Genomic DNA, 25730 nt, shown 5'->3' with positions numbered 1-25730 from the left:
AACAGTAAAAGTAAAAGGTTAATACTGTTGAAATCCTGCTGTAAATTAACAGCAATTGTTTACAGTGTGGACAATCAAGTTTAGAACCAGATAAACCAATCAAAGCCTTGGTGGCCACATATGGTTCAGGTTCAGGACTGGCAACATGGGGAACACCAGGGTGCAACTCTTCCCAAACAGGGTTAGATTAGGCAAAGCATCCTCTAAACGGGTGTTTCGTGACAACAAATTCAGTGTCCATTTATTTTTATGTTCCATGTTTCCAGGAAGTGCTGTCTCCCTGTCCCAACGTGTTTTCTGAGTACTTCGTATGCGTAAGAGGCAGACACACCCTAAGGTGAGTGCATTTTATTCTTGTCATGCATGCCCTCAGCCTCATCTTGTTGCAAGTTTCCATAAGTATGACGAGTGTTAGGCAACATTCTTTCTGGGGTTTGTTTGAGGGGGTAGGTTGGTGGAGGAGAGATCAGACTGTGTCATGTAGCTACAAAAATAATAAATTTCCCTGTTTCTCATTTCATTTCATTTATTTCCTGTACTGTTAGTTTATTCCTTCTATATTTACGTAACACCTACAACAGTGCCAAAAAGACACATTGTGTCTCCTTTATTCTTTTCTAGGCCAAGCTCTCCTCAGATGTCACAATTCATGAGGCCCTTTTAAGCTCATCCTCATCGTCAGATCACAAGCTTTTGTCCCCACTTCACCGTCCGCCTGCTTTCATCACCAAACCTATTTTTCTTACACTTTACAAGATAAGATTTCCCAATCATACTGCGTTTCTGTCCTGTGGGGAAAATAACCCATCATGATCAGACAAATTAAGTCCTCAGATGCTGTGAGGAATATGAATTATCAGCATGCCATAGCTGTGCCAGAGCTTGCCAGTTCTTGCAGACCGGTGCCCACATTCAGAGCTATTGAATCATGTGTTTACATTATACAAAAGGATAAAAGACCTGCTCATGTATCACCAGCCTCAAGTCAAGTCAAGTCAGAGTTGTTTGTATTGCTCTGTACAATCACGTACAATGTCTCCATGGGCTTTTTTTTCAGGCAAAGGCTCACAACTAAGCCCAACATTTCTAAGATAAGGAAGCGCTCTCCAAAACCTTTTCTAAGAACAAAAAGTTCTAACCGTAATGTACAAGGTTGTGTGATAAAACACCTATTGAGATGCCACATGCATAGACTGTAAACTTAGGTAACCTGATAATCAAGCTGAATTTTGTGTTTTCTTTTTCTTTTTTCTCACTTCGTTAAAATGTCTGAAAAAAATAAGATGTGAAACTGAGATGTGGAGAGCAATTCAGTTGTCTGGTACCAGGATGAAACATGGGTACCCACAAGTAATTAAATCATCCGTTCACATCTTTGAACGCGTTTAGAAAGAGTTTGTTTCTCATATTTTCACGTGTACAAATAAGACGCACTTTCTATGATGTAAAAAGCTGAAGAGTGAAAAGTAACACTATAAAGAGAATACGATAGTTCTTCTGGCTTCTCTAAATGAAACACTTCATCTCGAAGTCTTGCAGCCGAGAGCTAAAACTCTCAGAATATTGTTAGAAGTATCAACTGCAGTCGTGCTTTTCAGGAAAGTTCTCATCTGTGCTGTAAAAGCTTAAGCACGTGAACGCAACATCTGTAGTGTTTAGAGCAGTTCGGCTGACAATATTTGAGTTCGAGAGAGGTTGGGGGAGGGGAAAGACAAGTTGCCTCTTGGCTCCAGATGAAGAACTGGTCCAGGCAGTCTGCTGGGACACACCTGGAGGAATGCACCCCATGACTCAACGTCTGCCAGCCGCAAGTTTCAACAAGACGGACAAATACAACAGGATAAACACATTGCTTTTCACTGCTCGTACTGTGAAAGGAAAAGAAATGTACCAGCACAGAGAAGGCTGGGACAAGAGGAGAAATACTAGCCAAGAAGAGATGGGAGGATCTTGTAATGGGAGAGTGATTGCGGGCTCATTTACAGACCCACCCAGTCAGGCTGGATAAACAGAATAAGGACAAAGAGAATTGAGCATACTGAAGCTTGATTCTGTTTTCAGAGCTTTCACTTTAGAAGATTTGATGTAACACTTGAGAGTTTTAGGGAAGCCCTGAGAGGCGAGTGAAAAAACAATCCTGGTAATCCTTTTTCTAAGTGTGATCTAAATTGTTTTCTTTCCTGTGTTTATGACTTAAGAGCGGGTAAAAAAAAAAAAAAGGTTTGCCAGGATAATCTTTCTATTAATTACTTAATTTTCTTTTTCATCTGTGAACAAGTGGAGAAAAAAAAAAAATTCCAAGATAATTTTCCTAAGGTTCTTGATTTCTAAACAATTTAGATCACCAGCATTTGTTTTTCCTCACTTGCCTCTCTGGGCTTCCGTAGAGTTTGGACAATATAAAAGTGATGATGAACTCAGACGTCATCACTTCACCCAGTTAATTGTAGCACTACTGGCCCAGAAATAGAAAATAGCACACATGCTGTGTACTTGGGTTGACAATAAAGTTTTCCACTTCCACCCGATACAGTAGAGGGGAAAAATTACAATCTAGCAGCAGCTTGTCTTTCCTGAAAACAGTCCCCTAGTTACCATGATAATCCACAGGCCTCTTTTGTTAATAGAGTTCATCGGAAGTACTGTCAACTGAAATAGACATTCATGGTTCCGATGAAATCTGTTAAGGTGCCTGTAGATTATCCTTTCATTGTTTGTGGAAAGACACGTCACTGTTGGACTTTTTTAAAATGTCATTCTTTATTGCTCTGAGCGTGTATTTATTCTGCTCTGTGGTATTGAGGTGGAAGTTTCAGAGGCAGATATCTCAAAACCTAAGCAGGGCAATCTGGAAATCTCTGAATGGAATGCCACAAGGAGAGAGTAATAAAATATTTTGTACTCTCGCTACATGGCTCCTATCGCACGTTGCGATGTAATCACTGGAAACATCCATTCAGAGGCGGCACGGACCGACAAATTCCTGTGGTGGGTGGATCCAGCACGGATGATTGAAACTGAGGAGTGGGAGACTCCTCTGCACTCCTTCAACGAACCAATCTACCTAAACAAAGAGGACAGTGCTCATAGCGACAGAGCAATCTGTCAGCTAATGAGGGAGGGTTTTATGAAACGCATGGAAAAAGTGGATGAGTCTGAGATCTTTATCAAACCACAGAATCCTTTGTCTGGTTTACATTGTTCTTTAGTATGCTAAAACATATTGTGTAACTTACAGTGCTAAATGGTCTTCCTTGATCTTGTGGGGAAAAATAAACACATTTTCAAACCATGAAAATCATAATCTTTAATGAAAAATATTATTAACAACTATGCAGCCACACACTGCACTGCAACACTGGGGAATATGAACATCCTGGTATTATTATTAACAACTGTGTTTACAACACTACATCTTGACTTCATTGCTCTCTCGTGCCTGTGTACAGGAGGCAGTTCAAAAGAGGTCAGGACAGTAATATGCACAATCTTTCAAACCTTTTTGATAAATTAAGTAGAGTACATTCACAAAGAGCCAGATATGAACAAGAGGGAGTGAAGGGAGAAGACGCAGTACAGCTTGGGCTGAACTTTTTCGGGGCTGGGCGCCGAGCAGAAGGAAAACTTTACACAGAAAACCACATGTGTTTGTAAAACTGTCTCCAAACCATGGGGTGACTCATGTAATTGGCGTTAAGGCTAAATCTGAATCACACTAACTGGCTTTTCCTTTGCAAGAAGTGGAGAACTTCAGCTATAAAAAGAAAAAAAATACTCTGACCCAAACCCACAATAGTGTGCACATTCCAGATCAATGACACATATGTCCTGTGGTCCAAAATGTCTAATTCTCTGACATGTGGACACGAAAACAGTAAAGAACTACATCCGTAGTAGTTCAGTCTCTGAGCACACAAATGTCTGCCGACAAGTCTTTTAAGGAAGTGCCTTCAGAGGAAGGAGAGGCATGTTTTCCTTTCCCGCAGCATTGTCTCTCATCAAGTCTTTGCCTTTATTCTCGGTATCTCAAGCAATGACGACGCTGTATGAAGGAGCAGGCGTTTGAGGGGTCTTTTTTAGAGTGTTTGACTCCATCAAGGTGTTTCCACTGGACATCCTGTCGGTATCGACTTGGTGAGAGTTATGGAGCTTGGTGAAGCACTCGCGGCACCGCTTGCCAACCAGGTAGAGGATTTCGAAAATGGAGAGGAGGATGCAGGCCAGGCTGGTGACCACCATGAAGATGGTGAAGATGCGCTTCTCGGTGGGCCGAGCGATGAAGCAGTCCACCAAGTTGGGGCAGGGATCCTCTCCGCACTTGATGAGCGAGGGGAAGTCGTAACCCTCGTAGATGTGGTAGAGGAGGTAGACGAAGGTCGTGTCCACGGCTATTTTGAAGACCAAAGTGAGGACGTAGGTCCACCACAGGCCTCCGCGCTTCTTGCCCGTGTTCAGGTAGAGGCGGCGGCAGTTCTCACCGTACTTAAGCTTGTGTTTCCGCTCCCTATCGTCCCTGTAGGCCACGTGCATAACCACCAGGAGAGACGGGCAGGTGACGAAGATGAGCTGAAGGGCCCACAGCCGGACGTGGGAGACGGGAAAGTAGTGGTCATAGCAGACGTTGTGGCACCCGGGCTGAGCCGTGTTGCACTTGAAGTCTTTCTGTTCATCGCCCCAAACCTTCTCCGCCGCCACCACGAACACCATGACCCTGAAGAGGAAGACGATAGAGAGCCACACTCGGCCAAAAGCTGTGGAGTACTTGTTCACCCCACTGAGGAGGCCCTGGAGGAATGCCCAGTTCATGACGAGGTTTGTTCAGTTCTGTCTTCTCTTCCTGCTGATGGAAGACAGAGGAAGCTCTTCTCTTCAGCTGAAACGGCACAGACAAAACTCAGGGATCTAACCAGCATGAAAACAAACAAAAAGAAAACACAGTCATATCACAGATATAAAAGAAAGGCTATGACAGAAAAAAGAAACTGAGGTGAAACCAGGTTGTTAACATATAAATCCACATGTTCACATATCTTTGACGCAAAAAAAAAATAGAAGAAATAAGAGCAAAATGAGCACCTGAAAGTGCCCCCTAACTTTATAAAACAAGAGGCTTTCTTGTCATACAAGCAGAAACGTGTATATTCATCGCTGTAATGAGACACAACTCTTACTCAACCAGCCATTCACCTCCCAACGACTACGGGAACTCTTTGAAGTTTCTACATTCCCGTGCGTAATTACGCATATTCCAAATATCCACGTCTAAAAACTACTTGATCGGGTAAATAAGAACAAGTTCGCGTTACTTTCCGACTCAGTTCTTTACATTAAGATGTGAATACTTACAGTTTGATCGCTGTTGTCGCAGTTCAGTGTCGGAGCGGAGGAGCAGGCTTTGGATGAAGCTCTCCGATGAGAATCGCAGTAGATTTCTCAACAGGAGAGGAGTGGAGTGGGTGGAGTTGTTTTCTGCCTTCATGTCTTCTTCTCTCCACTCAACCTGCTCAGGTGTGGCTGCGGCTCCACTCAACCAAATACTTGTTTGTCCAATAAGGCGAGGAGAAAGGGCGACGTCTGATTTGATATTTATTTAGTTTATTTAAGTTTGGATCCTTTGGATAAATGATGTAACCGGTCAAACAGGCGTGATCAATGCACGTGATCATGTCATTATTTGTATGAAACCCATTAAATAGATATATTTTAGCATGCATGATTTTGTAGTTTATCAATTTGAAACCAACTCAGATTTTATGTATGAAAATAATGTGTCCAAAATTATTATAATTATTATTATTTAAACTCAAAACAGTTAATTCTAATTGACTTTGGACTCCTGCAGGCCAGGAGATGATGTAGCTTTGTCTTGGAGAAAAATGGATTTACCTTGGATACATGTATGGGTGAGGGAGATGGCATCTTGTGTTGTACTGGAGACACTTACATACATAACCAGAGGAGAAGCAGCAGAATTTGAAAATGTTTGGGAACCTTTGTTGGACTTTCTTGGACGTCAGGGGGCACACAGTCAAATTGACACTGCAGGAAATTATTGTGTTCTTTTTCTTTGAGGTATTTATTTATTTTGTCTTATCTTTTATTTTCTTTGTTAGATAAGTGAAGTACATGGAATGTCATGTCTCTCTTTCTTTGAAATCCTGACTAAACATTTCATTGTATAATTTAATTATTAATATTAATATTGTTAGTCTGTCTGTATGTGTATATATGTATATATGTAAAATTCATACAAATATTGTTTTAAAAAAATATATATTATTATTTACAAAGCCTTTGACAATACTGACTTGAAGCAAATGAAAACAAATAAATGGAAATGAAGAAAATATGTGTTAAATAGGTAGTTTTGCAGCTATAAAAAGGAATAAGCCAACAATCAGCGGATCAGTGTGACATTTAATTTGTACAAAGTAACAGACATCAAGCTGTGGTTTCTTTATAAAAAAAAAAAAGGTGTTTATTGAAATATTTACATGGCAGATGATGTGGGCTCAAAGTACAAAAGACCATGAACACACTCTCAGACATACACTGCCTCCATTGACACATACAAAACAAGCACACACATCTTATTTGTTCACTCATATTCTCCACAGTCAGAGATGATGACCTTCTGCTTCGGCTTGCCGTCTTTATTTCCCTGAGCCTGCAGAAAGAAAACACGTTTAAAAGATACAGCAATTACTTGACCAAAATTCCGCCCGATTGTCTTAAACGTTTATTACAATATAAATCAACAAATTACCAATATAACATAAAGCCCAAATAGAGGTTTGTTCCACGTTTATGGGTACAACGTAACATTTGTGAACAGTATGGTCACAAATATTCTCTTTCTATTTTTGCAACTTCTAATGAAAGATCAACTTGAAACCTTCATCTTCTTTGTTATAAAAAAAATGGCTTAATGATATGATTTCCTGTTTATACGTTGGAAGAGATAAGGTACTCTATGTCTAACTGAATATTTATGGACCCTTTGAAGATAATATTAGGGGGCAGTGTGTCTACCAGGTGCATTTATGTTTGTCTATGTCCTGAGAAACTCAGAGTATCCTACACTAGGGCTGATCCGAATGCCTCGAAGCTTCGTCCATTGCCATGGTAATCAACCTCCAAATCAGTATTAGAATGCTTTGTATATATAGATATATATATCTATATATAGATATATATAGATATAAATATATAAAATTATTTAATAATAAAGTATAATTCCCCAAATAGCCCATGAAATAAGGAATAATCCCACAACATTATTAATTTTTCATATTCAGCATTAATTATTAGTTATTCTCAGATGGATATCGCTGTTTGTTGTGTGTAGAGATGTGTGTGTGTACAGTAGTGAGGCAGCAGCACTGAAACGGGGGTGATGGAGACAGACAGAAAAACATGTCAGCCTGCTGTACTGCACTGCGAAGCTTCGAATACCTTTGAATATTTCTCACAGAAGCTTCGAAGCCCAAAAAATGGTATTCAGGACAGGTCTACCATGCACACGCTCCAACTATCTCCAACTAACTGACTCTGTGTTTCTCTCTTCATTTATTGTCGGCCCCTCTTGGTGACTGTTCTTGGTTTCCTCTGGTAACTGAATACTCTGCTGGACATTGTGTTGCATTAGCAGTGGGTATTGCCTTCTCAGCTTTTTTTGGTATGCATGTACAATTTACTAACACTACTGTAATATACTTCATATTTTCTGTTCTTTTTGGGGGGTTGCTGGGTGGGGATTCTGTTTTTGCTGATCTGTTTTCTCCCTTTTTTTTTTCTTGTATGTGTAAAAATAATCAAGATTAACTTCACATCATCCCTAAAAATCAATCATAGCATTTGGTAAACCAGCAGACTCTAAAGCTAATTTTCAACGGTTTGTTAATTTTGGTTTCTGCTTTATTCACATGTAGCAAAAGTGAGAAGCAACTACTTACTTAAGAAATCAATAATATATATATATATATATATATATATATAATATTTTATGTCTTTATTTATATATATATATATATATATATATAAAGATATAACAGACCGTAGAAGGACATACCTGACCAATCAGAATCGAGTATTCAACAAAGCTGTGTAATAAGGTTTGTTAATGAGAGCATTTTTTTGCTGTGAGTGATTTTAAGCTTTTATTATCACTGAATTAACCCTTTTTTTTTTACAAATAGAAACCTGTGATTGTATTATATAAAACAAATATTTTGCAGTCTCAGTTAACCCTTTTATCCCTTACCTCCATTGCACGGAGCACATCCATCCCCTCCACCATATCTCCAAACACTACATGTTTGTTATCCAGCCAGTCTGTTTTGTCAGTGGTGATGAAGAACTGAGAGCCATTAGTGTTTGCCCCAGAGTTGGCCATGGAGAGCTGCCCTGTGAGCATGAGAGACAAGGTTTGGTCAGTTACCTACAGGCTCTGCTAGTAAACGTAACAAAACATGATGCTCATTCACACACAGACCGCCAACACACACTCCAAGAGCTCCACGCAAAAGTCCTCACCTGGTTCGGTGTGCTTGAGGACAAAGTTTTCATCATCAAACTTCCGGCCGTAGATGGATTTGCCACCGGTGCCGTTGTGGTTGGTGAAGTCACCCCCTTGGCACATAAACTGAGGAATGATGCGATGAAAGCTGCTGCCCTTAAAGCCAAAGCCTTTCTCGTGCGTGCACAGGCAGCGGAAATTCTCTGTATAGGATGTAAGAAAAGATGCTGGTGTCACCAACTGATTTTTTTCTTATTTCTTAAAGGGGGATGATAATTAAGCACTTGTGTTTTTGTTTTACTCCTGTAGAATTCATTTTAGTGTAAATCCATAAGCAATCAACCTAAACATTGTGCAGATACAGCAGTGTTTCCCCTGGGTGGATGTCAACAATAAAGCAAGCAATGCTGATCACGGATTCAGGATTATCATTCGCCGAAGGGAAAACAGTCCTGAAACTTCACGTGAGTGTTGCACAGTAACGTTACAGCAAACGCAATTCATTTGATAAGAATACGCAAGGAAACACATATATGTGTGGGAAATAAAAACAACAATTGGAAGAACCATCTTGACATAAAGATAGTAGGTATTCCACGTATTCCACATGCACCGATTGTTTATTCTTCCTGGAGCCAGGCTTTACTATGCACCAGGGCCACAGTGACACAAAAAAAGCTATCAATCTCTAAGACAACTGACAGATTCCCTCACAGAGATATTACATATTATTTGGATCGGATTCACTTAAAAAAACGTCACAAAAGTAAGTTATTTTATCATTGAAAATGTCATTACATTTAAGTAAATAACATGTTTGATGATACAACAGTGTGGAGATGCAAGTTGACTTATTATGTTCAATAAAAGTGTATTTTTCCTAAATCTTGAGACACCTCCTATGTAAGCTAAACAGACATTTTCCCTGCTCGTTACTGTGCACAAATGTACTGTATGTATTTAGGCTAAGAATCACCTCCACTGCTACAACTCCATCTAAGGGGTAATACTGTACAGTATGTATTTTTGACAAAGATGTGATGGTGAAAGCCCTACAGCACACACACCTGCAGTCATAGGAACGATGTCAGCTCGAAGGAGGAAGCGTAGTCTCCCGGCTACCTTGTTTCCAATCTTGATGTCCATGTAGACCTGAGGATTAACTCGGCCCTTTTTAGCCGGGGGCTCAGCCTGCAAAAATCATACTTATGTCACCATCTTAACATAGTTAAGAGTCAGAGTCACCGACACGCTTTAGAGAGAAAGCCAGCTCACCTCCTGTGTTGCAGTGTTGGTTGTCTCTCCACCCGCTGCCTCCTGGTCAGCCTCCTCTGCGGTCTTCCCTGAGAACTTCTTCAGCCAGTCATCGTCCGACCACACTGACGGAGAAGCAGAGTTTAAAAAAACATCAGAACCAAGAATTTAAACTACTGCCCAGACAAAGGCCTCTATAAACAGGTTTTCATAAGTCACCTGGTCGAGAAGATCCTTCTTTGATTCTCATGGGCTTGGCGGTGTTGACACGGATAGTCCGTCCGAAAAGCTCAGACTCATTCTAGAAGAAAAAAAGAAAATCAATATTAAAGCAGAAAGCTCATTTTTGGACCTTTTGGGTAAACTCACAACGGCTAGGTCTCAGAAACAGGTAATAAAACTGACATGAATGTGCAGCAATGTGATCCACTTACCATGTTATCAATAGCTGCTGCAGCATCCTACAGAAGACAAAGGCAATAAACAGGTTATGAGTACAGAAATATTTACCATCAAGTCAATTACCAACCATGTTTAGAGTGAATTCACCTGTCAGACTACCATACACCTTTTTCTAAATAAGACAGCATTTCAATGAAACTGTGTATAAAGGATGTTGATACATTTATTCAATTCATAATCACATGCTAGAGAACAGCCATATTAATAACTGGGAATCACCTCTCTTAAACATCAAGCTTTCTTTTGTGTTGCTATTATGGTATACACTAAATTAATGTATGGCTGTACATAAAGTAGATTCCCTAGCTATCAGGTTAATATCACAATATTGCAGCAGTGTACTTCAGCACTATAAACCAGTGATGTTACATACCTCTCCCAACTCAAACTCAATGAACGCAAACCCTCTGTGCTTTTCTAAAAAAAACAGAACATAAGACACATTAAAAACAGCTTAATATTCATTTTAACTATACCACAGTAATAAAGTGTGACATAGAAACAGTGCAGTTATCATCATAGTTAATAACAAAGCTCATGATCTTACCTGTTTCATAGTCTAACGGTATTTGGATGTCTGTGATGTCTCCAAATGGAATAAAAGCTGCGTGTAACACCTTCTCATCCACCTCTTCTGCCAGGCCACCTGACAGAAAAACACACCGTAATGACACTGAGCTGATGAACAGTAAGTTACTGTCATGTCGCTTTAAAAGGTCTCATATTATAAAAAAGTGTGATTTTCATGTTTTTTTTATTATAAAGCAGGCTTAAAGGGACTATTTGTAACTTTGTACGTGCATAAATGTAGCGGGTCGTCACACATGCGCGCTCGCATATGCGCGTTCGCGTGTAGCCGCTGTACCCTCCTCCTCTGCCTGCTCGCCTTCACTCAGACAGCTCAGCTCGCTCCACCTCTAGACGTGAACGCGCGCTCACTACACACTGCAGAAGAGTTAGTTTAGCTCTGAGAATATCTAGTGAATGCACAGGGGACGTTTGTGCAGAAATAACTGCTGCAGCTCCTCCAGACCAACAGGAGGTTTTCCGTGTCTTGTGAAGTGACGGAGCTCTACAGAGATTTACGTTGTCTTCTCGTTACCGACCGGGTGCCGGTGTCTCCTCTGCTCTCTCCGGCTGCGGGCGGAGAGAGCAGGGAGACACGCTGGAGAGCCCCGCTGCCTCAGCCTGCACTTAGGCAGGAAAAGCCAACACTAGGATCAGATCTAAATCATGTTCATGGAGAGACCTTCGTCTGGTCAGCTAACATTACTGCCAAGCAGCTGAAATATAGAGTGATATTGTGGTTTTAGCTGACGTGTGTCGCCTCAGTGTTTTGAGTGATGCTCGTTCAGGTATATTGAGAGCGAGCAAGCAAGCGCGAGCCCGACGCTGACTTTCGTTGATTTCAAGGCCACAGGTGTCGCTGTTAAGAAGCATTTCTGAAAGTTACAAATAGTCCCTTTAAACATTGTAAATGTGTCCCCGTTTATTCATGGTTGCAGTGTATGTGAATGTCATCAGCTGACAGGAAGTACACATGTACCCAAGCTGTTGCCTATAGCAACGCAATTCTGTTGCAATTCCGTAAAAATGCACTAAAACGGAGCGTTTCAGACAGAGGGTAAATACAGGTATATTCAGGCCGACAGTATGAGGAAAATAAAGGTGTATTTTTAACATTACAGTATGTAAACATGTTCTAGTAGAAACACAAAATACAAATATGAACCTGAAAATGAGCACGATATGGGACCTTTAATAATTTAAATACATCAATGAAAACATGTGTTTGTTTACATCTTCAGAGATAACTGAGCAGGTTTACGTGCTGCGTTCAGGGCACAATAAGCACCATTGGAGCCTTGAGTTCCTGAGCTTAAAGTGGTTTTATTGTTGTTTTATTTTCATTTATTCAGAGTTTATTACAGAAGGTGACATGATAGACTTCACTCATTGGTCATGGAGTCGGGGGAAAGTTTAAAACCAGTGAAGTTTCCATGTGTTCATGTTTTACCGGTGAAAACCTTCCGTATCGGAGGTTTTTATCATATTAAAAGCACTTTAAACACATTTTGTTGCGTCTCGTTTAATTATTTGTAACCTAATGTCCTTAATGCGTTAGCTATGTTTACTAAAACAATGTAATTTGGACGTATTTATAAAGAAAGTAACATTAACTCACCAACATACAGCACTCGTTTGTTAGACGCCATTTTTCGATGCGACCTTTCCACTCTGAACCCGGCAGCTTGTGATTGGTGCAGAGAGGCCGGAAGTCCCGCCTCCCAATGACCAAGTATCCTCCAGCGCCACCTGGAGGAGGAAGCTGTCACTACATTCAGCAGACTGCCACCACAGCCCTGCTATATGATTCAAGATCTTTATTGTCATTGTGTAGTACAACGAAATTAGATTGTGACAATCCCATAGGTGCTAAAAAAGATAATACAATATAAAAAAGAGATAGTGCAATATAAATATTAAAACAAATATATATATATATATAAAAGATAATGCAATATAAAATATAAAAAATACAATATGTATATTGTTGAGATGACAGTTTTGCCAGATTATTGCACAAAGTGTCTGTCAGATGATTATATAATTATTGCACAGAGTGATCAGCATGTTATTGCACATATCCGTAACAGTAGATTTACAGTATTTACATTGCAAAAGTGACACAAAAGGGACCACTGTGTTATTTCACATTTACATTGCACGTGTTCAACTAGGAAAGCCAGTTTCTACCATTTACACCCTTCACAACATCTTTCTTCCACAAATATTACAAAAAAATGTATAGGCTGTATCTCTATTTCTAATCATTTAAGAAAACTGCATTCTTCAGTTTAAAGGAAGCATGGTTGGTGTTTGGACAGAATGAAGTTTGGTAGGTCTATATTTGAGCTAAAACTCTTTATAGGCACAACCTAGGAGTAAATAATTGTTGACTCAGTAGGGAAGGCACAGGTGTTACTAATATCTGTTCTAGTCAAGTGTCTCAGTAAGTTTTTTTTTTTATTATTATTATTATTTTTTATTGAAGATAATTCATTCATTTACAAACTTTAAGACATTGTAACCTAAACTCAATAACATTTCTTAACATGCAAGGCGCAATTGGATAGGAAAGATAACTTAAATTATATAAAATAATATAATAACAAAAAATAAAGGGAATAGAAAATAATTAAAGGAAAAAATAAATAAATAATAAGACTGCACTCTTCCATAGAAGCTCTAGGGGTCATCATCATATATGTTCTGTTCTTCATAAGCTCTGAGGAGAGACTTTGCATGTTTTCCTTTCATTAGTCTTAAAGCACTGTCCATTTCATCCATGCATTTGGAAGCATAGATGAAAGATTTCGATCTCTTTATGTCCTTCATGTTAACCCTAAACACAATATTTTCTCTTATGAGAGAAGAAAGTAGTTGGATTTTCGTTGACAGCCAGTCCTGCGAATCCTCCCAGAATGCCACAGAGTATACACAGTGAAAAAAACAAATGATCGGTATAGTTTCAATCTCAGTATCACAAAAGTTGCAGTTATTGTGATCAACATTAAATCTCAGTCTTAGCAGTTCATTGGATGGATAAATATTATTCATGATTTTGAAATGGACTTCTTTTGTCTTGTGTTTTTGTCCCTTTATCTGGCTCTTTTCTCGATGTGTCACACAATCACTGATGTCAGGATCACATTTCTATAGTGGATTTCAAAATAAACACTTTCTTGATCACATAGACTTAAAGAAGAATGACAAGAGGATGCAATGACATTTAGAAAAGCTTTCAAAAAGTGTGACGTATATCCTATGCTAGCCAACAGAGGATAACTTAAAAATGACAATTTGATCACAAAGGTGACACCTATAAAATAGTATTTTTATTGCAACATTACATTGTTCTTATTTACAAAATTTGATGCATTGAGTGATTTATCATTCTTAGAGCTTAATATCAAACCATGTAAAAGTACCTGTTCAGAGCTTGCTAGCCACCCTTTGTTGTGATTTCATGACAGTGAAGTCAATGACAATGATTTTGAACATGAGGTTTCTATGCAAAAGCTCAGTGACAATATGTCTAACTGGTAATTTGGTACAGGAAAAAACATTCTCTGTCTTTGTCTTTAGTTAAAAAACAATAGGCAAATTAAATGTTTTCTTTTTTACGTTCTTATGTTGCTTGTATCAATCATCTATCTAAAGAGGGAACACCATAAAAACCATGCTCTGACTGTTCCACCCCTTAACCCGGTTTGGCCATCTCTGCACACTACTGACACGTGTGTCAGATACACGCTTGAAACTGAATAAAATAGGTTATATGTAAGCATTAAAGTAACACAACAGTGGTAACCTTGATATATCATCCCTTTATTGATAATACCACACACCCATGATAACATGATAGGATAGAGGAGTCCATCATTTCAAATCAAGCATAAAACTTTCAAGCAAAGAAAAAGAACAAGGCTCATTTTCCTTTTAGAAAAACTTTTCTCTCCTTTGCCACAAAATGAAGGGCCGTCATTCAAGATTCATTTGCATTATTGCTTTTGAGTTTAAAAGTTTTACAGAACTAGAAAATTATGAACTGTAATATTTTTCAAAATGTTCAAGTATATTTTTTTAATTATATTTTCCATTTTTTTCTTCATTTTTGCATAATTCTTCAGAGGAGTCAGGTGATTGGAGTCAGTGTTAGTGTGTTTCTCTCCGTCTCTGCTCGTTTTTTCTGTTGCCCTGAAACGACACAAAGACTTTTCATTCCTATCACAAAACTTAAATTACGTATGAATAGCTTGACTGATTATGTATTATCATACCCATTCAATTCAGCACGCAGTCTTCAGGATGTGGCAGCAGCAGCAGTGGTAGCAATGCTGCCCACTTTCTGAGTGGCATCTTTCTTTGCCTGGTGGGCTTGTAGCACGGCGACGGCTTCTTCCACCTATACAAACATAACATCCAACATGAATAATGACATGTGTTATATAAATGGACATTTCAGTGTGACATTATAGCACAGATGGAAGTAGCCAAGTACCTTTGAGCGCAGAGACTCATGGGACTCCAGCATATGCAGCAGTTCAGAGTTGTCAATCTCCAGCAGCATGCCAGTGATCTTTCCTGCCAGGTTGGCATGCATGGACTGAATCAGTGGGAAAAGACGTTCACCTATTTTGGAAAAATTGAGAATGAATCAGCCTAATAAAAACTGAAAAATATTACAGCTCATTCAATATTACATGGGATTCTTACCTAGCATCTGTTTCTGCTCCTGAGGGGGCGCAGCAGCCAGCATGGAGGCTGTGAGAGGCTCCTGGCCTTGAACGTGCACAGCTGGCTGAGCCTAGAAAGGACAAATAAAGAGCATAGGAAAGAAATTATTTATAGGGTCGGAGGCTTGATATGATAGGAACTAGGGCTGTCAAACTTAACGCGTTAACGCCAATCAGTTTTAACGCCACTAATTTCTTTAACGCATTAACGCAACTTGAGATTTATAGGTTGTAGTTGGCTCAGTTTTAAAGCTAGAGTGAAGATACTGGCATCATATAAAACTATTACACCTAAGGAATCCATTGGCACCAACCATACTAGCTTGTCGGGAAAGAGGCTAAATAACACTAACGTAACAAAGTTGGACTAAATTTTGGGGAGGACAAACTGGCATGGCCATTTTCAAAGGGGTGGCTTGACCTCTGACCTCAAGATATGTGAATGAAAATGGGTTCTATGGGTACCCACGAGTCTCCCCTTTACAGACATGCCCACTTTATGATAATCACATGCAGTTTGGGGCAAGTCATAGTCAAGTCAGCACACTGACACACTGACAGCTGTTGTTGTCTGTTGGGCTGCAGTTTGCCATGTTATGATTTGAGCATATTTTTTATGCTAAATGCAGTACCTGTGAGGGTTTCTGGATAATATCTGTCACGGTTTTGTGTTGTTAATTGATTTCCAATAATAAATATATACATAAATTTGCATAAAGCAAGAATATTTGCCCACTCCCATGTTGATAAGAGAATTAAATACTTGAAAATCTTGAAAATCTCCCTTTAAGATACGTTTTGAACAGATTTAAAATGTGCGAATAATTTGCAATTAATAGCGATTAACTATGAACAATTATGTGATTAAAATTTTAATCGATTGACAGCCCTATTAGGAACACAAGATGATGTGATTGGTCTTTTACTCCTACCTGCTGTAAGGCAATAGGTTGCACCACCTGGGGGTTGGGGTTACGGACACCAGTGGCATATTTGTAAGGAGGCATTGCACGGGGACCGGGGACTCCCATTGAGGGACGAGGAACCATGGACTGGCCAGAGGCTAGCAGAGAGGAAGGAAAATGGAGCACAATTCAGTGTCTTGACAGCCTCTAGTGGTGTCAATAAAATGCATGAGTTGATGGTGATCATTTTGGTCAGCTGTTATTAGTGAACACACCTCGTGGGCCTTGTGTGCCGCCACCAGGACTCATGTGTCTAAGGTTGGCACGGGGTCCTGGCTGACGCAGCGAGCTGGGTATCCCTTGGAAACCTGGGAGTGACAGAATACAAAAACAATGACATGAAATACAAAACAAAATTGCATTAAACATATTTTAAATAGGTCCATTACAGCTATGTATGTGAGGTAGCTGTATCAAAGATAGACACATCATATAATGCTACATGCTCACCTTGACCTCTGCCACCTTGCTGCTGCCACCTGGGGTTGGGACGCATTTGGGCCAACTGATTCGGTGCATAGTATGTAGTCCTATTCTGGGCCTGCTGGGTACAAGTAAGTGAAATGTATCATTTTATGGCATTAAAGTCATAACCGTCTGAAACCGCTGACTATCTTTTTAATCTGTGGCATTTATACTGAAATAAAAAGGAAACAAAATTATCAAAAGTTTGCCTGGTGACCTCTGGGAAATGCACAACAAAAACTTGGAATTGTTGGGATTTATCTTAGCTTTCTTGACATTTTAAATTTAAATAGTGTCTTAAGTAAGTATTTTAACTGATTTTAAACCTGCATTAACAGTGTTTGTGTCTACTTGGTGAACGTAAGTCCAATTTTCACCCTTCTTTTAGCTCTGTTTTTAGACTCCACTAAGTCACGCAGGAAAACCGGGCTCTTAAAGAGGACCTATTGTGCTTTTTTTCAGGTGCATACTTGTATTTTGGGTTTCCACTAGAATATGTTTACATGCTTTAATGTTCAAAAAATGGTTTACTTTTCTCATACCGGCTCATACCCCCCTAGCCTCAGTCTGCTCTGATTGGTCAGCTGGCCAACTGTTGTGATTGGCCAACCAAATCAAACTCTTTGGACTCTGCTTCAGCTTTGTTTGAGGGCATGCCAAGCTAGCAGTTATGCAAATGTGTTACTTGGTGACATCACCACGTTACAGAAGAAAAGGCAGGACCTTTTACATGCAAAAAAAACTATATAACACACTAAAGGAAAGGGAAAAAGCATAATAGGTCCCCTTTAAGACACTAAATGCTCCACTATGTTCACCAACTAGTCGCTAACGTTACCAGTCTGCAGGTTGATGTTGGTCTGGTAGGGTATAGAATTTTTTGCTACCTGCATGATGAGAGCGGTGAGACTGAATAAAAAAATAATGAGCTAACACGCTAAAAAAGCTCCGCAGAGCTGAGGGGAACTGTAGAGTCAGGTGATAGTTATCTGTAGGTTCGTCATTACACAGTCATGTGATCCATTTTTAATTTAAAAATATAGATTATAGCGACTTGAACACACACTATCTTCTCAGACTTTGATCCTCACACCTGTGGCACAGCTGGCATGAAGTAACCACTTGTGGGCTGGAACTGATTAATGATGGCGTTAGCCGGCATGGCCCTCATGCCGGCGATGCGCTGCATGTACTGGTTGGTGAGGTGGGCTTTGCGCTCCTCTTTGCGCTGAGCGAGGGCCACGTAGAGGGGTTTGGAGCCAACGATGCGTCCGTTCATTTCAGTCACGGCCTTGGTGGCCTCTTCGGGGGAGGAGAAGCAGACAAAGCCGAAGCCCTTGGAGCGACCCTCCTCTAGCATCACCTAATATAGAGACAGATTGCGTCTGGGTAACTTCAAACACACAATATTGTCAACGCTGTTGCAATATTTATATTGCAGTGATGCATTATTTCTCCTCTGGTCTGTTTGATCGTTCTCACCTTAGCACTTGTAATAGACCCGAATGGAGAGAACTCTTTACGCAGTTTCTCATCGTCTATGGTGTCATCCAGGTTCTTAATGTAAAGATTAACACCCTGAAAATAAAGACAAGACAGTCAGGATAGATAGCAGCTTCATTGACATTAATGGGCGGAAATTGAAGATTTGATTCATTAAAAGGTGCAGTGTGTAGGATCTGGAGGCATCTAGTGGTGAGGTTGCAGATTGCAACCATCTAAAACTTCTCCCGTGTAGCAAGCGTGTAGGAGAACTACGGTGGCCAGCGCAAAAACGGGAAAACGCGAATGGCCCTATCTACAGCCAGGGTTTGTCCGTTCTGGGCTACTGTCTGGGCTACAGCTCCGTATGTACAATATAAGGTAACAAAAACACAGCGATTCTTATTTTCAGGTGATTATACAACAATTACTTAAATATTAAAAAACAATCATTAATATTGTATTCCATTTCTGCCAGTAGATCTCCCTAAATCCTAAACACTGTACTTTTAAGGGCTTAGTTTGTACAGACCTGATAACGACTGATCCTCTCTTGTTTCAGCAGCTCAAACTTCCTCTTCAGCTCCGCCTGCCGCTCCATCTTCTTCTGAGCCCGGCCCACAAACACAGTCTTGCCATTGAGATCGCTGCCATTCATATCCTCTACAGCCTTTGGACGAAACCATTATTATCAGAGGGAATGACCAATGGAAGAGTCACTTGGTACATTTCCATGAGGCCATAGTACCTTGTTGGCGTCCTCGTGTTGCTCGTAACTAACGAATCCAAAGCCTCTGGATTTGCCGGTGGGGTCTGTCATCACCTTCACGCTGAGTGTTTTACCTGTAGAGGTTAAGGGTCAGATTAGTGGATGTAAGACCACATTAAAGTTTGGAGAATGTATGAATGTATCTCATCCCAATTTACCATATTTGTCAAACATCTCCTTCAGCTTGTCGTCATTCATATCGTCTCCAAAGTTCTTGATGTAGACATTGGTAAACTCCTTGGCTTTGGCGCCAAGTTCAGCCTCCCGTTCCTTGCGAGATTTGAAACGACCCACAAACCTGAAGATGGAAGGGAGAGCAGCGAAACACACTCTTGTAAAACAGTCCTGACAGAGATGAGAAAACAAACCAGGATTGACTTCCTTTTTCCGATCTAAAAAACACTCTTGTTCCAGGAGAGGACGACCTGACCACGCAAGCACGATAAGTACAGGGGACAACATCCACAAAACAAATTCACAGCTACATTTCATCATGTGACTCATCATTCCTGGGGTAAACAATGAAAAAAAAACACCCAACTGCTGTTAATATCACCAGATGCAGGCAGATATGTTGGCATGCTAGACATCACAGTGACAACCATCTTAATTCTTGGTCCAAAACTTGATGAGGAGGTGGATGGAGAGGGGTGGAGGAACAGAGTCTCACAGTACAAAGGAAAGCTGAGGAGGACCAAATGATCTTATATACCTTGCTATGACGACCTCTCCCCTTCCGCCATCCAGTATTGCATTCCTGCATTCGATCCATCACTAAAACACACAAGCGTGGTCATACACACACACACATAACAAACGCTCCAAGACGGGGTGACCAGCGAGTGGACAGATGAGGCAACAGAAAATGCGTCTGGTAGGAAAGATAAGAGTTAAGTAAGAGCTTTTAGTTTGTTATCTATCAGATCAGAGGTTATCTTCATACTGGCGGTAGTGAGAGATGAGCTTATTAGTCCGATTATTCACACACACAAACTCACCAACTGAAAAAAGACACGAAAAGTCAGTTCACTCAACACATGTGCAAAACAAACAGGTCAGGTTTACACACAAAATATAGCAGCGTTTGATAAGCTATTACTGTACTATTATCACCATAAGCTCAATAAGTCCTGCACCCTCTACGACTGGACTTTCAACGTCATCATAACTTTGAAGTACTGTCAAAATCATCTTAAAGTTCTAGCTAAAGTCTTCAAAAGTCTTTTCAAAACACACTATCTGACAACAAATGCCCCTTTGACCCCAGTTCCTAGATGATCAGACACTCACACCTTGCGGTCATTCAGAAGCATGCCGTTCATCTTCTCAATGGCACGATCGGCAGCATCTTGGGTCTCAAAGTGTACAAAAGCGTATCCCTTGGAGCCGTTTTCATCACACACCACCTGGAGCAGAGGAAGACGTGGGTAAATATGCATCCAGTAGAGAGGTAACATGACACCAATATTTTTGGAAATAAGCTTATTCGCTTTCTTTCTGAGATACCACTCTCAAATCTCTCCTCTAAATATGAAGCTGTAGCCAGTTAGTCCAGCTTAGCATTAGACCAGAAACAGCAGAAAAAAGCTAGCCTGGGTCTGTCCAAATTATGTTTAAAGGTGCTCTATGCGACATTCAGAGCATTAATATAGCAGCAAACAACTATTTGCTATGTAAAGATATAGAGGAGTAATGTCTACCTGAGCAGAGAATGAAGTCACTCTCCATCTGTGTGTGTTGTAATCCGCGCTTCTTCTTGCTTTGTTGACATAGCCGGGCCGGCCACGCATGCTTTTAATGTTCACGCATATGAGCTTGCCCCACTGGCTAGCTCACAGCCGCCGCTCTGCACTGCTCCCATACGGCCTGAGTCTGGTGTATTTTGTTACCTATGGACCGAGCCAGGCTAGCTGTTTCCAGTCTTTATGCTAAACTAAGCTAAGCAGCTGCTGGCTGTAGCTTCATATTCAACTGTCAGACATGGGAGTGGTATCGTTTTTGTCATCTAACTTTCTACAAGAAAGCAAATGTCCCAAAATGTGGAAGCATTGCTACAATGTGACTAGTTTTTAGTTGGAACTAGAAAGAGAGATGATGTATGAGTTTATGTGATAAAGTGTTAAGTGCATGAGAATATTATTACAATTTGTAATCTAATTTAAGCACAATTTGTGTGTAATCTCCAAGCAGGAACTGCTTTTCCAAAAGTGGGAACGTATACAGCATAAAAGGAACAATCTGCCTGTTTTAAAGCCCCTCAGTCACATGTATGACAGTTGTACCTTGCAGGAGAGGATGTTGCCAAAGGCGGAGAAGGTGTCGTACAGGGCTTTGTTGTCAATGGACTTGTCGAGGTTCTTGATGAACACGTTGCCCACTCCGGACTTCCTGAGGGAGGGGTCTCTTTGGGACCACATGATTCTGATGGGCTTCCCTTTCACCACGTCAAAGTTCATGGTGTCCAGGGCTCTCTCGGCTGGAGGGAGGAGGCAGGAGGTGGAGGTGGAGGGAAAAGGTCATGGGTGGTTGTTTACATGGAGCCATGAGTCCGAAAACACTAGTATGTATGCTACATGATATGATGCTTCCATCTATCATGGTCATGTAGGTTAGTGCTTACAGGTCACACAAGGAATTCCTATTCTACCAATAGCTTACCAGTGGTTATAATGCAGCCATCCCTTTAAACCACAAACACAGCATGAATAACAGAAATAACATGAAGAGAAGTGTATTAAACTAGTGTTTGTCTTCTGGTGCAGCGTGTGCTACAATGGAGAAACCCGGCTGCCGGCCCATTAACAAGGCCCACGCTTAAGATACTGCAGTACACCATGTGGCTGATGAGCAGCTGGGACAAAAGTGTGGAGGACAGCTGCAGTGGGCAGGCCGGGAGCACATGTCCCCCTTCTCTAACTCACCACATGCTGCTGGGCCACGTCCCACCTAGGCCAGTTGCAGTAGTAGTAGTGCAGCCGGCCCTCAGATAACAAAAGTGGGCTTAAATTGTGGTATTAAAATGTAATATGTTTCATTTGCTCATATTATTATGTCTTCTTTGAGGCCAGTTTCAATCACCACGGTTCAATTTATACCGTTTCTCTCTCTGTCTATTGCTTTAACTCTCATATTATAGGCTCTCATGTCCATGTGGGCACACATGCCAAAACATCCTTTTGTTCAGTCACTCCACTGTATCACACACACACACACACACACACACACACAGGCAGGCCAGGCTGACCAGCTAAAAGTGTCTGGTAAACAAAACGGAGCTGCCTTGCGTCTGCTGGCATCAGCAGTTTGGCTTGCAATTGTACTTCACAGCCCGTGTGCTCAGAGAAGGTGTGTGACCGCTGTCAAACGTGCGGTCTTCTGGAAGGTTCTGAGTGGGAATTGTAGTTTTAATAAAGGCCAAAGTGATCTATGTAATACATTATCCACATTTGAAGTGATGTCATTTGGTAAAATGTTGACTTATACTTGTTGTTGTCAACCATTTCTGTCATGTTAAGAACTTAAATATTATTACTGCCAGGCAAATTTTGGGCTGCTCAGAAAGACGTTCTATATTTAGCGAGGGGTCCTGGGAGGTATGTGCTGGCATGGAGTGTGAGTAGAGCATTCTCTACCATTGATGGGGAAGAGACACTCGACAAGAATGATCAGCAACACTAGGTCCCGTGAGTGTTTGCCATGAAGAAATCCAACAGAGACTGTAAAAAACGCATGAAATCAGACGTACTGACCAGTTCTAATTAATACACGCAGCAAGCTATTGCCCCACAAGCACACGCTAAATACCCCACAGCTACCATCCCCCCCATGTCTACAACTCTAATAACAAATGGTGTCTTTCTCAATTGCGGCTCTCCTTACATTTACTCAAGTGAGTGATACCCCCTCCCTGGAAGTGAGCCAGTCGTAAACTACCGTTACTCCGGCTTTTGGTGACCAACGCGGATAAACTGTGACAGGTGTTTAGCGTTGATGCAAGAGGCAAAGAGGTCCCCCACAATGTAAACAGTAGGATATCACAGGCCTCCAAACACAACCACAACACCTGCTGCTATTGCTCAATGCTTTGATAGCATTCACTGTAGGCACGAGGTTTTAATAGATTAACAACAATTTTATGTGGTTAAGATATTACGGATGAACAAACTATATGATTCAGATAATCCCCGATAAATTAAAAACTAACCTGGGATGAAATCCAAACAAACAGGATCAAGTCTTTGATATGAATGCATACCGGACAATACGCACAAGTAGGGGTGTAAGAAAATATTGATACACATGAGTATCGCGATATTATGTTGTGCGATACTGTATCGATTCTCGAACACACTGTATAGATTTTTTATTAACCTCTTAAAACCGCCGCTATTCGATATTTCGGAGGTGGTAGCGAGGTGGTAGTTACTGGCATCATATGAAACCAGAAAACCTAAGGGCCTCCCTTGGTACCAATCATGTCACGAGACTAAATAACGCTCCAAAGTCACGCTAAATGTTGGCGAGGAAAAACTGTCATGGCCATTTTCTCAGGGGTCCCTTGACCTCTGACCTCAAGATAAGCGAACGAAAATGGGTTCTATGGGTACCCACCAGTCTCCCCTTTACAGACATGCCCATTTCATGATAATCACATGCAGTTTGGAGTATACATTTGTTTTTTGTTTTGCCTATTCTAAAATGGTGTATTTCTGGCATGTTCTTTATGACAATTTTCCAACAATTACATTTTAAAAAAAATCACAATATATTGTTTACAGTATTGCAATATATATATATATATCAACCCATAATAACGATAAGTATCGTATCGCCAGATACGAGACAAGAGACATAAGACATGTCAACAATGCAGGGGGTTATTGTTCAGCTGTGCTTGTCTCTTGTCTTGCTTTCAGTGAACATAGCAGCATAGGGCAATGGGAATTAGTTTGGCCCTTTTAAATAGGAGAAGAAATAGGTCATTTTGGGGCAAAATTTGTGGGATCTGCAGGAGTTTATATTCCCAAAAGAGCAATAAAATGACTGTAATGTTCACTCTGCATGTGTGTGAGGGCTTCAAGTTAGTAGTGGCATACAGTATTAGCAAGGAGTGAGGAGTATGCAACAACTGGGGCATGCTTATATGGGTCAAAATGAGCCAGTCTGAGCAGAGGTGCTTATGATCAGACTGCAGAAATATCACTTTTTATTCATTGCCAGTGTGTCCCTGATGGTCATGCAGACAGTATTGACATTGAAAGCTATAGTGGTGACATTGTCAGTATCTGAATGATGCATGCTTTCTGCACCATGCAAAGTAAGCTCTGACATGCTCAAACTGCACAGAGATCACCTGCCATGGTTGTTTTTTCTTACCGTCAGCGGGCTGAGAGAAGTTCACATAAGCGTATCCGAGGGATCTGCGGGTGATCATGTCTCGGCAGACCCGGATGGAGAGCACCGGTCCGGCTGGGCTGAACTTCTCATAGAGCATCGCCTCCGTGATGTCGGGGTGCAGGTCGCCAACGTAGAGAGAAGCCATCGGATAACTCCCGGTCGCTGTGTTCATATCTCGGACTTCACACTAGGAATGAATGCCAGGTTTTCCCCCTCAGAAAACACCAGAAAAAAAGGAGCCGGTATGAGGTGTAGTCCGAGTCCGAGCTGCGCTTCAGTCCAGCCCCTATAATAAACTAATAGAAGACAGCCTCTCTGCTCTCTGCTCCACAGCTGGTTGACTAAACGTCAAAGCTGAAAAATCACCATATAAATGATTCTTCTTCTGAAGTAGTTCTTCCTTTAAAGAGTAAAGCCCAAGGCTTCTTGTTTCTATTTTTTGTAAAAATTAATATTTTGCTTTTTTTTTTTGTTGTTGTTTGTTATTTCTTTAAGTATACTTGTTTTTATTAAGATTTTGTAAATTTTATATTTTTTATATTATTTTTATTTTAAGTTTTTCAAAGAACGGTGAGTTAGACACTCACGGTCGTTTTGTGGCCGGTGAAAGAGACTGCGTGAGGAAAAGCAGGGGCACTTTATAGAGAGAGAGAGAGAGAGAGAGAGAGAGGCAGTGCGGAGGAAATAGCCTGCTGGTGGCCAGGGTCAAACATGAGATAGAAACACACACACACACACACTCACTCACACTCACACACACACAGTGAGCATGTGGTGTAAAAGGGAGAGAGCACACTGTACTGTACCAACTACAGAGCCCAGCTCCCCACAGCGACATCTGGGTGGGAATACAGTCACAGAAGTGGACAGGCTTTATAGGCTTTTAAAAGGGTAATTTTTACTTCCATATTTTTTGGGCATGCCCTAAATACAACCATACTGGCAAGAGGTAGCAACTGAGATCCATAAAATAATGGGAATAAAGTTAAAGTACTCATTCATTACACTATACTTGGGGAAAATACCAGAAATGTTGTTTTACACAAAGATACATATTTAATAAAGATTCTCTTGGCAAGTAGTAATAAAGCCATAACTTGAAAGTGGTTGCAGACTGA

The 25730-nt window shown here is 40.7% G+C and overlaps 3 protein-coding genes across 5 annotated transcripts; all 3 read right to left on the bottom strand.

The window, feature by feature from the left end:
• Positions 1-3289: 3289 nt before the first annotated feature.
• On the bottom strand, positions 3290-5491 carry gjb10 (gap junction protein beta 10). Of its 2 annotated transcripts, none has more exons than XM_037747573.1 (2): positions 5347-5491; positions 3290-4911 (listed from the first exon to the last, which is right to left on the bottom strand). In XM_037747573.1, exon 2 carries the CDS (start codon positions 4804-4806, stop codon positions 4027-4029), a length of 780 nt encoding a protein of 259 aa, XP_037603501.1. In that variant the 5' UTR covers positions 4807-4911; positions 5347-5491; the 3' UTR covers positions 3290-4026. The 2 variants fall into 2 exon arrangements, with proteins under 2 accessions (XP_037603501.1, XP_037603502.1); XM_037747574.1 differs by having other exon boundaries at positions 3290-4873; positions 5347-5476.
• A 960-nt stretch (positions 5492-6451) lies between these two features.
• ppie (peptidylprolyl isomerase E (cyclophilin E)) lies at positions 6452-12562 on the bottom strand. Its single transcript, XM_037747546.1, has 10 exons — positions 12420-12562; positions 10782-10880; positions 10608-10651; positions 10207-10233; positions 9992-10073; positions 9794-9897; positions 9586-9709; positions 8536-8721; positions 8264-8406; positions 6452-6667 (listed from the first exon to the last, which is right to left on the bottom strand). The coding sequence occupies exons 1-10, from the start codon at positions 12448-12450 to the stop codon at positions 6599-6601; spliced, it is 909 nt and encodes a 302-aa protein (XP_037603474.1). The 5' UTR covers positions 12451-12562; the 3' UTR covers positions 6452-6598.
• A 2043-nt stretch (positions 12563-14605) lies between these two features.
• pabpc4 (poly(A) binding protein, cytoplasmic 4 (inducible form)) lies at positions 14606-25227 on the bottom strand. 2 transcript variants are annotated; one of them, XM_037746516.1, is made up of 15 exons: positions 24592-25227; positions 21498-21691; positions 20506-20621; positions 19374-19513; positions 19195-19289; positions 18979-19116; positions 18447-18542; positions 18058-18327; positions 16950-17043; positions 16715-16807; positions 16467-16597; positions 15515-15605; positions 15300-15430; positions 15079-15203; positions 14606-14995 (listed from the first exon to the last, which is right to left on the bottom strand). In XM_037746516.1, the coding sequence occupies exons 1-14, from the start codon at positions 24782-24784 to the stop codon at positions 15102-15104; spliced, it is 1884 nt and encodes a 627-aa protein (XP_037602444.1). In that variant the 5' UTR covers positions 24785-25227; the 3' UTR covers positions 14606-14995; positions 15079-15101. The 2 variants fall into 2 exon arrangements, with proteins under 2 accessions (XP_037602444.1, XP_037602445.1); XM_037746517.1 differs by having other exon boundaries at positions 16950-17040; positions 24592-24784.
• Positions 25228-25730: the final 503 nt, after the last annotated feature.

The sequence above is a fragment of the Sebastes umbrosus genome, chromosome 16 (genome assembly GCF_015220745.1).
Source record: "Sebastes umbrosus isolate fSebUmb1 chromosome 16, fSebUmb1.pri, whole genome shotgun sequence".
In the NCBI taxonomy this organism is placed as follows: domain Eukaryota; kingdom Metazoa; phylum Chordata; class Actinopteri; order Perciformes; family Sebastidae; genus Sebastes; species Sebastes umbrosus.
This window is presented reverse-complemented; position numbering and strand designations above follow the sequence as displayed.